General features: G+C 45.1%; 1 protein-coding gene across 2 annotated transcripts in view; it reads left to right on the top strand.

Moving 5' to 3' along the window:
• RASA2 (RAS p21 protein activator 2) overlaps positions 1-5,855 on the top strand; it is a 117,973-nt gene extending 112,118 nt beyond the window's left edge. For both annotated transcript variants that reach the window (XM_026497158.4, XM_026497157.4), the window contains exon 24: positions 2,760-5,855. In XM_026497158.4, coding sequence (XP_026352943.1) covers positions 2,760-2,790 — 31 coding nt within the window. In that variant the 3' untranslated portion in view covers positions 2,791-5,855. The remainder of the gene's footprint in view (positions 1-2,759) is intronic.
• The last annotated feature ends 11,588 nt before the right edge of the window (positions 5,856-17,443 follow it).

Raw genomic sequence — 17,443 nt, 5'->3', positions numbered from 1 at the left:
AAGATACTTTACACATATTTTCAAACATTTGTTTGAGATTCCAGCTACTCTGTACTCACACCTGACATGCAGGCTTCCTGCTTACCTTCATCTTTAAAGACCCAGCTCAGAACCTTTCTCTTGTGCGAAAGTTCCCCTGGCCACTCACACAGTGATCTTTGTCTTTGCAGTTCTGCTATTGTTCCATTATGTTGGTGCTGTGCTTGATCACCACTTCTAGTGTTAAAATTAATTATTTTATGGGGCGCCTGGGTGGCACAGCGGTTAAGCGTCTGCCTTTGGCTCAGGGCGTGATCCCGGCGTTCTGGGATCGAGCCCCACATCAGGCTCCTCCACTATGAGCCTGCTTCTTCCTCTCCCATTCCCCCTGCTTGTGTTCCCTCTCTCGCTGGCTGTCTCTATCTCTGTCGAATAAATAAATAAAATCTTTAAAAAAAAATTTAATTATTTTATTAAATCAAAGTTTTTGTTTTGTTTTTACCGTTCCTCTTCGGTCTCAATATCTTCCACGGTGCCTTATACATGCTAAGTACTGAAAAAAAAAATCAGCTATGAAAGTGTTAGAAGTACTATACAGTTGATTCTTTGCACCCGTCTCAGATGTGGGTGGCTGTTACAGTGGAGACAGCAGCAGCTTCCAGTACTTTATTAGGAGCTTCGTCCACCACTAGACACTGTACCTAGTGTTTTACATCATATGATGTAGAGTGTTTTTAGAATCCCCACTGAGGTGACTTAACCCTAGGAATATTTTATTCATTTTTATTTACTTTTAAGATTTTATTTATTATTTGAGAGAGAGGAAGAAAGAGCACAAGCTCTCTTGCGGGGGAAGGGCAGAGGGAGAGGGAGAAGCAAACTGCTCACTGAGCGCAGAGCCTGTCCCGGGGCTCAATCCCAGAACCCTGAGATCATGACCTAAGCCAAAGGCAGACCCTTAACCAACTGAGCGACCGAGGCACCCCACCAGAGGAAATTTTTTAATCTCATAAATTAAGTCCTAAATTTCATAGTTGTTTAGTCCAGCAGCTCAGTACTGTTATCAAGGACCATCCAGCCACTTACCCATCCTCAACAAGATGATTTCTGTCTTCCTCACTTTGTCCTTTCATGGTCATGAAGGAGCTGTAACAGTTCACTATTTTTATATAATAGTATCCAGAGACAGAAAGATGTTATTTCCTTCTCACTAAGAGAAAAGAACCTTAATCTAAAGTTACCCCAGCTTTCCCTGGAACATGGGGCTGCACAGGGTCAGCACCAGGATCAGAGTTCTGTTCGCACAGAGGTGAATAGGGAGGGAGGTGGTTCTTAGACCACAGTGTACAATGTTTCATTCATCTTCACATCAGCCCAACATAGTTATATTCCCACTTTACAGCTAGAGAAACTGAGGCTCAGAGATGTTAAGTGTTTTGCCCAAGGTCATACAGCTGATTAATGAAGGGGCTTTGGATCCTGGCCCCACCATTTTAAGTATTCTTTAAAAATAATGTGATTATGGGGCACCTGGGTGGCTCAGTCAGTTGAGCATCCAACTCTTGGTTTCAGCTCAGGTCGTGATCTCAGGGTCATGAGATTGAGCCCCCTGCCCCCCACCAAGGCTCTGCTCTGGGCGTGAAGCCTGATCAGGATTCTCTCTCCCCCTCACCCTCTGCCCTTCCCCGCTCTCTCTCTTTTAGAAATGTGATTATTAATTACATTATGGTTTATGAACAATAAAAATCAGTTTGACAGATATATGTTCTCCCTGGATAGAAGGTTCAGTACATTAGAAAGGTTATTGTAACCATCTGAATCCTGTCTTCTCTCCATTAGTGTAATTGGTTCTCTTCCAACAGTGTTAATATAGTTTTCTTGGAGTCCCCAGAAATTTCCATTTGAGGTCCTAGCCAATGTTTGACCACTCTTCTTAAATAGTACCTATCCGCCACCCCTGACACACACACACACACACACACACTCTCTCTCTCTCTCTTTCTCTACCTTTTCCCACCTCTATTTTTCTCTATAAAAAAATATCAGTCTCAGGGTGCCAGGTGGCTCGGTAGGTTGAGTGTCCAGCTCTTCATTTCCACTGGAATTATGATCTCGGGGTTGTAGGATCAAGCCCCACCTCCGTCTCAGCACTCAGAGTCTGCTCCTCTCCTTCTGCCCCTCCCCATCTGCCCCTCCCCCTGCACACACAGGTGCTCATGCTCCCTCTCTCTTTCTCTCCCTCAAATAAATAAATAAATTTAAAAATCTATCTTTAGAAAAAAAAAAAAACTGTCTCTCTTGTACTAAATAGTTTACTTGTTCGTTTTACTGCCCTATACCAGAAAGTAAGTTCCATGAGAGCAAGGTTTTGTCTGTTTTGTTCACTGCTGTATTCACAGCTTCTAAAGTAGTGCCTAACATTTAATTAGCTGATCAGTAAGTAGTTGTTGAATTAATGAAATAAGACTTGACATAAGAGAAATGCCTGGGTGGCTCAGTTGGTTAAGCGTCTGCCTTCGGCTCAGGTCATGATCCCAGGGTCCTGGGATTGAGTCCCACATCAGACTCCTTGCTCAGCAGGGAGCCTGCTTCTCCCTCTGCCTGCCACTCCCCCTGCTTGTGCATGCTGACAAATAAATAAATAAAATCTTCAAAAAAAAATAAAGACTTGAGAGATTATCAAGGGAAAATTACAAATACTTAATGGATACTGTGAGATAATTTGTCACTTTTTAAAATGTTATATATTCTGACTTTTGACAAACGGTTTTATTTTCTAGGGAAAATCCAATTGTAGGAAAAGCATCTTAGAGTATGACCAACGGATTCAGAAGAACTGGAAAATATTATTTTTGTTGGAATTTTTCAAATCATTGTTTATTTTGTTCCTGGTATTTAAGAATGAACATTGGCTTCGGTGTCACCTATATTCACATTGTATTTAATATTTAATAATTGAAAGTAACTGGGAATCCTGCTATTGATGCATTACTAGAGAATTTGAAATTCAAGATTCCCTTCGTATCTTCTATGCCAAAAGCCATGTGTCTGCAACTTCTTTTTAATAGAAAGAATCTTCGTAAAGAAGCTTTGTAACAAAAGGAGAACTCCTCCATAGCAAGAAACCATCTCTTCTTGTAACACTCCATGTTCTGTGGACTTTTCACTACCATTAGTGCCTGCTCTATACTGCCAATGTTGTGTTTTACTAGAAAATCCAATCCATGACAATTCAGAGCTTTCCATTTAGTTCATCTATACCCTCCCTCTTCAAAAAGGAAAAAAAGAGAGAGATTTTCCTTTTGTCTGTTAGTCAGTACAGATTATGGTAGGGACTTTCAAAAACTGCCAGAGCATCCTTGAAAGTTGGTAGATCCTTTTGCCTATTTAAAGATGTAAACAGAACTCAAGACAGGAGGAATCAGGGAACATGTACTGTTGTTTGCATCTTGTTTACATTTGGGATGAGTGATGGCAGACGGAATACAATGAGACCACTAAATTTTTTTTCATTATTTTAAATATCAGGTACTCGTTTTCTTGATTTGAAAGTTCGAGTTAACACGACTTACAAGAACATCTCTTCTGAAAAAGAAGAGACAGTAGTCAGTGAAAGAAGGTGTTAGGAAAATCACTTGACTTCCCCTGTTATTCCATGTTACTATAAGGGCCACCATAAGGACGCCCTCCTCCTAGTGTGAGGGTGAGAGCTAACTCGAGAACAGTCACTTGGCGCACTTTAATAATCCGGGCTGCCCCGGATTATACTGTAGATACTCTGTGGTATCTCATCTTTATGATCAGTTGAATGATCAGTGTTTAAGTCTAGAGATAGTGCTTTCCTGAAAATGTTTGTATTTCATTGCTGTTTTTCTTATTGCCTGCTTGCCAAATGGAGTTTGGGCAAGCAACTGTTTGAATCCTCTTTTTCCCTAATAATTTACTTTTATCCTAAAAACCATAATTGTAAATAGCAGTCGAAGCAAGTTGCCTCCTTGAAGTTAAGAGAGATGCACATTGCTTCATCAGTATTAAAAACCATGGTACTCTTATTTTGTCTTTTAAAATTATAACATTTTCTAAATGTGGTACTTTGAACCTTGTAGTATTTACATATTTCTGTTTAAAACTGTGACTTATTAATGTAAGTCTAGCTAGTAGTGCTTTTTTTGTTTTCTGAGCATAAGCTGTATATCAGGATACACTTTGCCAATTATTTTATTGGTGAGTAATTGTTTTTAAATTATATTTGTTAATAGGGAATTTTTTTAAAGATCATTGGCACACAATCAAAGTTGTCCCATAACTGATTATAACTGAGCAATGTATTTCTCTGAATGACTTGTGAAAATCAATTGGTTTTAAGAATCAGTCCTAGTCTCTATGGTAGGTTTATTCCTATCCCACTTTAAAGACAAGTTTGAAAGACTCCTTTAAATTTTATGAGCTTGTGTATTCCGTAAATTACACTGATTTACAAATACGAAAGAATTTAACCATTTAATAAATTTTTCATTGCTGAATTTCTTTCCGATTGAAATTTCCTTTTAAGAGTCTCTGAAAAGGACATGTGAGCATTGCCAAGTACCACTTGTTATTCTTTAGTGGCTGTTTTAAGACCTCTGTTCTTTTTCAAGGCAAAAGAAATATTTTTTAAGTATTTCTAATACCAAATTCCCAATCATGATTGCTTCTAAAAATCATGGCATTGTCAAAGGGACCAAAGCTGTGTCAATACATAACTCAGAATTTGAACAGAAAAGTTCAGTCATATTACTTATTTTCTTCACATGACACTTTTAAACAACCTTTTTGACTGGAATTAACCAGCTTGGCACAGCCAAAAAGAAGTAATGTGAAATTAAATTAATTTTCTTTGAAAGTCTACTGAAATAAGAGACCATGTTGGTAGGACCCAAAGTGAACCTAGGTACTTGCTTCCAAGGGCCTCATTCCTCTGCTGTTACCTATGGGTACTTTGATTTTTGCTACCAGATCTGCTTTCTCTGCCTTTTCCACACTTGAAAAAAAACATGGCAGCTCACTTCACCCTAAAAACCTGAAAACGCCTAGAAGGAGAGAAAAGGATGATTTGGAGAAACTCTTGCCATAAATGCCAGTTCTGGTTTTTAGTTTAGCCATTTCCAGCAGTTGCAGTTGTGGTGATCTGTTCTTGTTATTGTTTGTTGTGGGTTTTTTTAGTTTGGTTTTTTAATATTCACTTAATAAGAGGATAGCAATAGCAAAGTTTTTTACCCCCAGGAGTATAATTTATCAAATTGAATGATTTTATTTGCCAAAGAAATATGTTTATAATGTCACGGGTAATGGTTAAATGTCAAATCTAGATTTTCCTTATTATTAAAAAAAAAGTGATGAATGATGTGGCTTTTATTTTTTTCTGAAGCCTAATTTCATTCATTTATCAGAAAGGCTCATTCATGCCAGGTTTTAGAAAACAGATTTTTTTCCTTTTTTTTTTTTTTTTTTTTTTTTTTAAGTAAAAGCACCTTTAATTTGTTGTAACGGTACATCCTGTAATGACAGTGCTACAAAAAGCCTTTTAGGTGTCCTTACAGTATGCGAAAAATACAGGACTCATTCTAGAGTTAAATAACCTGTCTTGACCAATATTATCTGCTTCCATTTTTATTAACTAAGAAATTAATATGTTGCTAGTAAATATTGGTTTTTACACTGTCAGTTTGAATATGTAAGTTATCAAAACTTAATGTAGTGAATTTGTGTAACCATGTTGTATTGTTGAGAATGTATTTTTATTTAAATTTTATTTTCTTATCAAGAGTATTATAAAAATTAAAAACTTTTGTAACTGTTGCTTGGAAATAACTCAAATAAATTACAAGAAGCTTGTCTGTTCTCTGCGAGACCTTACTTTCTTACTAATTTAAGAATTCTCTTTTAAAATTATTGTACCTCGCCTATTAGGGAATAGCAAACACGAGAAGTCCTCAGTAACAAGAGCAAAGCAGTCTGTTTTAAAAGGGCTCAGGATTCTTCTCTTGCACTTAACTAGGCTGATTTTTGTTGGACTGTGGTCCTTATCACTCATTTCACTCAACAGACCTGTTTTGAGGACCTCCAGTATGGAGGCAGCAGGTAGGAGCCCTGCATTCCCGATAGCCGTGCATGGCCAGTGTGCAGGAGGGTGTTCCCTTCCTCTCTGGGTGAGTTGTTCAGAGCTGACCTTCTCAGCCTATGTTAGACTTTTTGAAGAATCCCATGTTCTACTTTTCTCAAAACAGTTGATATTAGGGCTTCTGGTTACTTGGGTCCTCCACTGACCCTGCCCTGTAGCTTGGCCGTCAGTGCAATCCTTCCGGATGTTAGAATTTGACCATGTTGTGCCATTTTGCTGAATTGTCTAGAGAATATAAAGTAACGGCACCAAAGACCAGGTTAGTGTGTAACTCATGCCCCCAACGAGAGAAGCCAGAATACGTCCCCATTAGTGCCATAGCAGCCCTCTTAGTATTTCTAAATAAACCTCCGTAAAACTTAGTCCTTGTAACTCCAGAAGAGTTTAAGGTTAATAAAGAGGAAGAAATCAGGTTCTGAATATCTAGGGATCCTATTTTTATCGAAATACCAGAATCCTACTCGCACTAGCTCAGGTCTTAGAAAAGAACTTGTCAGAAACATTAAAGACTTTGAGTTACATTCTATGATGTAAACAAGCTAGTTCTTTAATGAGAGGGGTGCCATACTTTTCCCTTTCAAAATTGCATGATTCCAAAAGAGGAGACCCCTGAGGCCAAATAAAGTCCCTTTACATGTACACCAGAATAAGAGGCATAGCTAGCCCTGCTCGATTCTGATTGCTGACACTACTACTCCCAAGTCAGTGGCCTTCAGAGAATAACCTTTCTTGGGTAGACATGACATGCTTCAAACTCAACTGACCAATGTTCAGAGACTTTTGGTCTTGATTCTTCATAGGCATACATACCTGAGGTTTGATCTTCTGTAGCCAAAAGTTTCATTCTTTGGCTTGTAATTCTGTCATTTGATTCTGGGTAGAACTGAAGATTGAACCAGCAGGATTTGTTGACAGAGGAAGGGAGAAAGAAAGTCTAGGAAGATCCAGTAGCCTAAGCAACTGGTTATTTACTGAGTTACGAAAGACTGTAAGAGGAGGTTTGTGCTTTTATCTGTGTCCATGGAAATGATTCCTAGAAAAGATTCACTTAAATCAGTAAGTACCAGCATATATTGAATCTAGTTTTATACAGTTATATCTTTCTCAGTAGATTGTAAATTATTCTGAGGGTGAAGAGGGACTTACTGTACTCCACAGCCCCTCACCCTTAGATGAGGAGATTGAATGCACATTCCATGAATGACATACGGTGGCTAATGATGGAGCAGCAATGGCCTTAATTGGAAATTGTGATTCAGCCCGAAACTACCTTTATGATCTCGGTCAGATAACCTCTTCAGGTTTGGTTCCCCTATACATGTAAAATTTTTTAAGTTTTTCTCTTCAAGAACAAGGTGTTGGGCCCTTGCTATGCACTAAGCACTCTGCTAAACCCAGAAGCTCTGAGATGATGCCTTCAGGTTGTTGGTGGTCAAGCTAGGGATCGGACCAGAGGGACCTGAGAATCCTACAAGTTCCATACCCAGACATCCCCAAGGGTCCCTCCCATTAGCCCCTCCCAACAGTTTGTGTAGATAATTGGATTCCTTCAGTGGATCTTTCCTGACAAAATGTGCCTTGCTCTCCCCCAGGGCTCCAGGACTATGGACCAATCTAGCAGCATTAACAGACCCTGTAAGACTGTATTATAATCCTCTTCCTGTCGTCCCTGGAGGAATAATAGAGTCCCAGTCGTTAATGAAGTCACTGATTTACAAATGAAACAGCCTGGTGTAGGAAAAGAGCCCAGCACCCAATTCTACTCAAACGTTGAATCAATTAAACAAAGAGGCCGTTAGACTGAGGTGGCTCTAATACCATGGCTGCCTATGTAAGCAAACCAAAATCTAAGCCTATAAATGCCTCAAGGTTACAAATCAAAACCTAAGGACAGCCATGACAGCCGCTAGGCTTTAAGCTGTAGCCAGTAAATAATTTCCTTTCTTCACTTGGGCATCTTCTCTCTCGCCGCAGACTCCGGCTTGCAGAGAGCTCCTAGCCACTTCCAGCTTGGCGCTGCCTGATTGGAATCGATTTTTTTTTTTTAAGATTTTATTTATTTATTCGACAGAGAGAGACAGCCAGCGAGAGAGGGAACACAAGCAGGGGGAGTGGGAGAGGAAGAAGCAGGCTCATAGCGGAGGAGCCTGATGTGGGGCTCGATCCCATAGTGCCGGGATCACGCCCTGAGCGGAAGGCAGACGCTTAACCGCTGTGCCACCCAGGCGCCCCTGGAATCGATTTTTGCTCAAATAAACTGTTAAAATTTTTCGTATGCTGCAGTTTATCTTTTAACAATTTGTAGACAAAAAGCAGCCTTCAAAGAGCAAAGCTGGCACTGACTCGTGACGGCCATTTTCATTTGGATTCAAATAAGGAGCCAAGGTGCATTTAGGCTGATAATCAGCCCTTCCAGTGACCAGAGAAGATGAGGCACAGATCCAGCGTTCTCCCCTCTGGCTGGATTTCTGTCTTACAGTAAGTCCCTCCCCTGCCCCAACATTATTTATAAGGAATGTGGAGGAAGTTAAAACCTGTAGCCATTAATAATGTAATGATCATGTTGGAATTCAATTGGCACATTTTGCTGGTGGTTTAAAAGGCAATAGCTAGGGGTGCATGGGTGGCTCAGTTGGTTAAGCATATGACTCTTAATCTCAGCTCAGGCCCTGATCTCAGGGTGGTGAGTTCAAATTCCACATTGGGCTCCACACCCAGTGTGGAGCCTACTTAAAAAAAAAATAAAAGCTAAAACTAAAAGTGCTAAATTTCAAAATGATTCGTAGCAAGAAAATGAAGTAAATCATTCACTATCGCAATTAAAGGCCCTGTGGAAATTTTCATTTTAACATTTTAATTTGACATTAATATTTTATTTTACTTAAATGCTTATGGAAATAAAAAGACTTGCTCAGTTTAAGAGAGGGACACGGGGGGGCGCCTGGGTGGCACAGCGGTTAAGCGTTTGCCTTCGGCTCAGGGCATGATCCCGGCGTTATGGGATCGAGCCCCACATCAGGCTCCTCCACTATGAGCCTGCTTCTTCCTCTCCCACTCCCCCTGCTTGTGTTCCCTCTCTCGCTGGCTGTCTCTATCTCTGTCAAATAAATAAATAAAATCTTTAAAAAAAAAAAAAAAGAGAGGGACACAGGGGTCCCTGGGTCCCTGGGTGGCTCCGTTGGTTAAGTGTCTGCCTTTGGCTCAGGTCATGCTCTCAGCGTCTTGGGATTGAACCTCACATCGCGCTCCTCAGTGAGGAGCCTGCTTTTCTCCCTCTGCCCTCCCCCCACCTTGTGCTCTCTCTCAAATAAATAAAATCTTTAAAAAAGAGAGAGAGATGGAAATGTATAAATTAACCACTGTTTGAAAGTATTTTATCTACATATTAAGAAATATATGAAAACCTTTACAAACAGGCCACGAAAATGCAACATGGAAGTAAGCCACTTACCCTTCGTGTCCTAAATAGCAGTAACTAGAAGTGCCAAAATTCAGTTAACTTCTGTGTTTTCAGCCATCCTTGCAAATGTGGGGCTGGATTCAAATTTCCAATTACAGTTCAAGGGGTGTTTTCTCAAACCCAGACCAAATTTTCTTGCGATTTCCAGCAATTCCAGTTCAACCAGCCCCATGGGGTGGCGAGAAAGGGCAAAAGTTTGTCCTTTAGTCTTCTCTTGCCTGGAACCCTTCAGTTGTCATTGTAAGGAGACAGAATGGACTTGGGGAGGGGCCTCCCTGTGCAGATACCTGGAAGAGCCACAGAGAAACCGTCAGCAGAGCAAAGGTGACTGTCGGGCTCTGTGCTGGTTGGACTGGCCTTAAACTGGGATATCCGGAGCTGTGCGGGCCTCCGGCAGGAGGGCTGAGGCTTGCCAGCGGGGCTTCAGCAACGGGAGAGAGCTCCACATACCTGGGGAAGAGCAGTGGGAGCTGCTGGGCCTGGGGAACAGATAGCCAACGGGCTCCCCGAAGAAGACAGGTCAGACCCCTGAGCCAGGCCCTGGTGGGCAGAACCACGTGGAGGGGAAGGCGTACTGGCTGAGACAGTGGCCCCTTGCCAAGAAGAAATTTCTTAAGGTGCTGAATCAAAAACTCTCATGCAGGCCCTGCCTGCCTCTCAGGCTCTTCCTCTTTCCTCCCATCAACCCTCTGACCCTAGACTCTGCCTCTTTCAGGCAGTTTCACTTGCTTCCAAAACAATCCTGAATTGGGGTAGGAAAAGCTGTAGAAATTCCCACCACAGCATGGCTTCCAGTGTGGATGCCTTGTTGGCCGGCAGGGTGGGGAGGAGCTGCCAGATTTAGAAAATAAAATGTAACTGGTCAGACAGGATCGAGGCACTGGTGTCATGACTCCTCTTGTGCTGGTGGGGGGGGGGGGCTGTGGTGTCTGCAGCTGCAGGATCTCAGGCAAGACAGTGGAATTCTTTATTGACGTTGGTCTACACACCCCCACCTAGACACCCCAAGCAGCCTGCCATTGCTGCCTTCTGCAGTCTCTATGGCCAGGTGCCCAGAAGCCTCCACCTTGTCCCCAGACTCCTTGGTGACTGGCTCCCTAGCTGGGGGTGGACGACTGAACGTCAGCTTGAGACTTTGGCCCAGTCCATACCTTCCTACAGCCCAGGATGGGGTTGTGCTGGGGACTCCAGACCCCACCAACATCAGCACTATTTTCCCAGGCTCTGAGCACCATATGGAACACGCCATGGTTGGCAGCTCCTGTCGGCCCTTACAGCTGTGGGTAGACAAGTGTGTGACCAGCCCCCACCAGGATCTACAGTACAATGTCCTCAAGCATTGTCGGTGCCTGGGGCATGTCAAGGACACCCTTCCCACTTCCTGCCCCGAGATGTCCCCAAGAGATCAAAGCTCTCCTTCCAGGCCTTCAGATTTACTGATACTCCTAATGGCGCCTATGTTCACCCCCAGCTGCTTGTCTGGGATCCAAAGGTACCATCTGATTGATGCTACCCGGAGGTCTGTCCCTTCCACGGGGGTGCAAACCGCCAACAGGTGGGAACTTCTGGGAGATACTTCCTTGAGCTCTTTGTGCGACTGTTATGAGGTGACTTGCCTGGCCTCCTGGATGTCCCACAGAAGAGCCCTGGCAACCTCTGGAGTGCCCCTGAGGAGGCTTCCAACCAGGTGACAGAAGACAGGTTGCCTTGTCCTGAGTTGAGTCAGGCCTCTGACACCAGGAAGCCTCCCCAGCTCACTGCCGCTGATGACGGGACCTCAGCTCAGGGTGGTGTCGCTGTCTACCCTGGGCATGGGCTCCTGCGTCTTCATCCTCTGCCGCTGACTCAGGACACAGAGCCTGCAGCACATCCAGCTGCAGGCCCGGGGAGCAGGACCTAAGGAGCCCCAGCGCCTACCAGAGTTTTCCAATAAAGAGATGTGTACAAAAAATAGGAGAAAAGATGGGACACCCAAGTAATTTCAGATTTCAAGGGAACAACAAGTAAGTTTATAGTGTAAGCATGCTCCAGGCAGATTCCTGCGCTTTACCTGGCAACCCTACTTTTTCCATAAGCAGAGGACAGTCCCATCGGGAAAAGCGCTCTCCTCAGCCAGCACGTGGCTGGAGGGTTCGGAAGGATGGAGGATGGAAGGCGCCCGCCAGGGAGGTGTCCTGTGAGCTATAACCAGCAGCATCTTCACCGCGCACTTTTGAGGGGCTTATCTTCAAAGTCTCAGGAAAGTCCTTAGTCTGAGGATGGCTCAAGATACCAGGCAGGCCAGGGCAGGCCCCACCTCCCTTCCGAGCCTTCCCCTGCCCACCAGTCCCTCCTTCCTCCCACCAGCTCCCTTCCTCCTGGCCGAGGCTCAGCATGGACTTTGCATCCATCAGTGCAATCCAGGTCTTCCTCCTCAGATGAAGGGACGTGGGGAATCCAGGCTGCACGGACTATCTCAGAGCCGGGAAGCTGCAGCCAGGTGTCCCGACTCCATTCCCTGCCATCACGTCCCCTTAAGTGGAGTCCCCTGTGGACACCGGTGGACACTACTTCCTCTGTAAATTGGAGACAAAGGCCCCTGCTTCCCTCATGGGGTTGTGTGCGGTCAAAAGTGTGTGGGCAATAGTAAAGATCAGCACCTGCAGGGGTGGTTACTGTTCTCTTGGTCCCTAAATCTACGTCTGTCAAGCGGCCACCTTCTCTCGCTTTCTGCCCTCTCCCATTCGGAACGTAATGGGTAAGGAATGGGTGCATCGTGAGGCACCAGCTTGGCTGAGGGTGGGGCTCCAGGACCCCTTTAAATTCCTTTAACAGAAAAGACGACCTGCATGGGGTTCGCCAGCATTAGCCCCACCTCCGAGAAGGAGAATGGCCCCCTTCCTTCCTTCCAGGCCAAGGTCCCTCGCGGTTTGAATTGTCTCACATTCTAACCATTATCTTTTCAGGGCATCTTCTACACTTTTTCACATCCCCATGTCATCTGAACTTTCATGACCCGGGGGGAGAGTCCAGGCCACCCTTCTCGCCTCACCTGGCTCTGCCTCAGTGCGTACTACCCCCCCCCCCCGCCGCAGCGTATAGCCCAAGCTCCAGATTGCCAACCCGAGAGCCACATTCTGGTGCTAGACAGGAGGCTCAAAGTGGACCACCGTTCTGGAAGTGGGAACAAGGATGGGAGGGCACTGATATGCATTTTATCTTATTGATATGCATATCTTACATAATCCTCATAACAAACCCGACACCAAGGGAGAATGTGCTGCCCAGAGAGGCAAAGTGATTGTCCCACTTGTCTGACCAGCAGGAGGAAGCCAGTGCAAGGCTTAAAAGAACTTGAAAGCGGGGGCACCTGGGAGGCTCAGTCAGTTGAGCATCCAACTCCTGGTTTCAGCTCAGGTCATGATCTCACGGTCCTGGGCTCGAGCCACGCATCTCCCAGAATCTGCTCCAGATACTCTCTCCCTCTCTCTCTTTCTCCCTCCTGCCCGCCCCCTGCTCCCATGTAGGTGCTCTCTCTCTATAGTAAGCCCCAGCTCCCACCCTGAAGCAAGGCACAGAGTCAAAGGGTGAGCCAGGCTCACTGACCGGCCTCCAGATGGGAGGGGCCCCGAGTGGGCATCAAGGACCAAGAACTGGGAAGCTGGATGCAAAATCAGGAAGTGGCAAGGATAGGCCCCTGGGGTGGTCTGACACCAGACAATCCAGGAGCGTGCTCCTCTGAAGCCCGGAAGGGCCCAAGTGTGGGGGTGGGGAGGGGAGTGTGGAGGATAGCCACAGTCAGGAAGGCCTATTAGATGTCAGTGGCCAGGGACCAGGGCTAGAACCCAGAGAAACAGGTGAGCCAACGTGGCAGCACCAGGGCCTAGAGCCCTTAGGTCGGCCCTGCGAGTGACCTGGGAGCTGCACTATGCCTCATTTGCTAGGCCCAGACACAGGGCATTGTGCTGGAATGCAGCCCAAGTCACCACTGCCCTCAAACTGGGAAGCCACCTCCCCCTTTATTTCCCCACACTCTCTGCTCTGCTGCTCAGGGTGGCTGCCTGGCAGACTGCTTGCCCCCCATTCCAGGCCCAAGTCTCAGGCTCACGAGGTTCCCCCAACATGACACTGGTTCCCAATGACCGCTTTCCTCCAGGCCTGTGGACACCCTCTCAGGCAACCAAGATGGACTAGGCTCCCAGACTCAGGCCTCAGGCTCCCTCATCTCTCTGACTCAGTCCCGGGGTCTGAGCTCAGACACCCTGAACTTCAGACAGCCATGGAGAATCCAGGATAAATCTCTCCAAACAGAATCATCTCCATGGAGTGACCAAATCTGGGTACCTTCCAGAAGGTTGTCAGCTACCAGGCAGACTCTTGACCCCTTGAGAAAATTCCCCTTTCTCCAGGCCTGGGAACCAGCAAAGTGGACTTTCTTATCCCTCCCAGCTTATCCCCCCTATTTAAGCCTGAACCCCCTGGGGGGGGTCTCCTGTCAGGCTGCTGCAAGTCAGTTCCCCAGCTGTGAATTAACATTTTAGGGAGTTTGGGGAGAAAGAGAAGCATTAGACTAGTGGTTCTCAAAGTGAGGTCCCAGGAACACCAGCAGGACCGGGGGACTTGACAGAAACACAAATGCTTAGGCCCCGCCCTGACCGAGTCACAGCTCTGAGGTCCTCTGGTGTCCGGTCGGCGTGCCCTCTGGGGGATTCTGACAGCTCTCACGCTGGAGAGCCCCTGCTTCAGCCCCGGGTGAGTGGGTCTGCAAAGGTCCGGTGCCACAGGGGGGTGTTCTGCCTGACACTGCTGAAGAGGGGAAACTCGCCTCCATGTCTGGGAGCAAAGGCAATTCCTGGAAGCCCCAGGTCATCCCCCGAAGCCCTTCGAACCTACCCTAGGTGTTGACACTGGGGGAAAAGCCCAGAGCCGCACAAAGTGGCGCAGGGCCATCTAAGATAAAAAATTAAAGTTCCCCAAATATTATCATTGGGAGTACTTAGGAAGGATCCACTGTGGTGTCTTTTACACAAATATTGTGAGTCACAATAACTGTGTTTATCTTCTCTTTCCTTCAGCAAATAAGGACACAGCTGTGGGGGTGCTGAGATTTATTTATTTTTGGATGAGCATGGTGATGTTGGAAATATTTCGTTCAGGATTATAGAACCCTGAGGCTAAAAAGCACTGCCCCTGAGCAGGAGCGAGGAGTTAATGGGTAAATAATGTAGCCCGTCCCTTTCAATTAAGAAGACCTCAGTGTGTCATTCCTTGTTTTCAAGTGACATCACTTCAGGCATCTGGCTTCTCAATAAATGTAAGGTCAGGCCAGTGGGAAGGTAAAGGCAGTCCTAGTAGAGAGCGCCTGGCCCAACGATCCCAAATTAAATTGCCTCTTCAGTGCCTCAGTTTCCCCTGTTTCTCTGCCTCATGGGGGAAGCTAAGAAGCCAGGTGCAGCTGCAGTCTCAGGCTTTCGATCTCATTGAGCCAGGCCCTTGCGAGGGGTCCTTAGTGTAGATCCCTACAGTGGCTGCCGTAAACCTCCTGCCTAAAAATCCTACTGATCTCCATGGCTCCTGCACTTAATGTAAGAAGAAAAAGGCTGCCTCGTCTCCTGTGAGAATACAGCACGAGGAAAACCAGCCCTACCGAAAACCTACCCCACAAGCGTCTGACCCAAGAGCAAGGGGCATCCTCTACGTTCTTGAGAAAAAAGCTGGACGCAACCAGCATTTGGAGAGAATACTTATTTTTAAAATTGGATTGGAAGAAACAAAAACATATATCCGCACACAGACTTGCAAGGAAGGCTCATAGCAGCTTTACCTGTAATAGCCAAAATATGGAAACAACCCAAGTGTCCCTTTAACAGGTGAATGGATAAACAAACCATAGTTTAGCCAAACAATGGAATGCTCACTGCTCAGCCAAATAAAGAGATGAATTCATGGCTAGCACACAAAACAGTAGGAGTGGCGCTCAAAGGCACTGTTCTGCGTGAAATGAGCAGGGCAAAAAGAACACGAGCTGTGTGATTCATTTGTATAAAAGTATAGGAAATGCAGGGCCGCCTGGGCGGCTCAGATGGTTAAGCATCTGCCTTCGGCTCAGGTCATGATCCCAGGGTCCTGGGATCGAGCCCCGCATCAGGCTCCCTGCTCAGTGGGGAGCCTGCTTCTCCCTCTCCCTCTGCCGCTCCCCCTGCTTGTGCTCTCTCTCTCTCTCAAATAAAAAAGTCTTAAAAAAAAAAAGTATAGCAAGTATACTTTTTATACTCCCCTGTAGTGACAGAGGGCAGATCAGTGGTGATGTGGGGGGAGGCAGGATGGGGGGGGTTACAAGATCCCAAGGGAATGTGAGTGCCAGATACGCTCGCTCTTGACTGTGGAGATGGTTTCATGAGTGATTTTTCCTAAGTTAAAATTAATCAAATTTTACACTTAAAGATGTACAGTTTATTATATGGCAATAATACATCAATGAAGTTTTAAAAAGTACGGGCTGGCAATTCTATTTCTTGGAGAAATTGGTCACGTTTCTGCTGGAGTCCCTACTCTTCCTGGCTCAGTTAGAAACATGCAGATTTTTGTGGTGAGCTGTTGACACCAACAGAGAGATGAAAGGTATTCCGGGGCAAATGATGTGTGCGTCTGTAAGTGTAAAGTGACAGAGAATGAAGAATGGTCTCCTTCCTAGTGACCGTGATATCGTAATGATCAACGATCTGAGCATCTGGCTTATCCCGCCAGGCTGAGCGTTTTATGAACATTACCTGATTTAATGCTCACACAACCTTGTGAGAAGGTGTTACCGAACCCACTTTACAGAGCAGGACAATGGGATCTAAGGGAGGCTGAGTCCCGAAGGAGTGCCAGGCGGGTCCAGGTTTTGAATAGGTCTGGAGCCCTGCACGCTGAGATAGTATATATGACCATCTCTGGCTGGTGTGATCAGAAGTGAATTTTATTTTATAATTTGTAAGTACTTCTCACACTTGCTACGGTAAACATGTGCTACTATTAACCAGCCGTGTTTGAAAGTCTTTAGAATTATTACAGCCCCTTGGTAACAGTACTTTTAAAATTATTCTCCTATAACAATGATGCCTACTACTTATTAAGCCTAGCAAGTACCACATGCTTCATCTCTCATTTTATGTATTTATTTATTAAAAAGATTTTATTTATTCATTTGACAGATAGAGAGTGGGAGAGCCCAAGCAGGGGGAGCGTCAGGCAGAGGGAGAAGCGGGTTCCCCACTGAGCAGAGAGCCCTATGCAGGACTTGATCCCAGGACCCTGGGATCATGACCTGAGCCAAAGGCAGACACTTAACCAACTGAGCCACCCAGGTGTCCCAAAATCTCCTTCCTTTTTAAGGCTGAGTAATATTCTGTTTTATGTCTATACCACGTTTTGTCTATCCATTCATCTCTCGATGGACACTTGTGTTATTTTCACCCTTTGGCTATTGTGAATAATGACGCTGTGAATATAAATGTACAAATAGCCTTTTCAAGGTCCTATTTTCAATTGTTTTTAATATATACCCAAAAGTGGGATTGCTGGACCATACGGGAATTCTATTTTTAATTTTTTGAGTAACCACCATCCTGCTTTCCACAGTGGCTGCACCATTTTACATTCCCACAAAAAACGGCTACACAAGTGTTCCAATTTCTCCACATCCTCATAACACTTATTTCTGGTTTTGTGATAGCAGCTATTCCATACACTTTCATTTATTTATTTTTTCTATACACTTTTAAGTGGTGGAAAAATCAAAGAGATGGAACACTGGAAGGGAGCATGTGGCAGTGGTCCCCCAGGGTCACCTCTAGTGTTGATAGATTTCCAGTCTGGGGTAT

The sequence above is a fragment of the Ursus arctos genome, unplaced genomic scaffold (assembly GCF_023065955.2).
Source record: "Ursus arctos isolate Adak ecotype North America unplaced genomic scaffold, UrsArc2.0 scaffold_20, whole genome shotgun sequence".
Classification (NCBI taxonomy): Eukaryota; Metazoa; Chordata; class Mammalia; order Carnivora; family Ursidae; genus Ursus; species Ursus arctos.
This window is presented reverse-complemented; position numbering and strand designations above follow the sequence as displayed.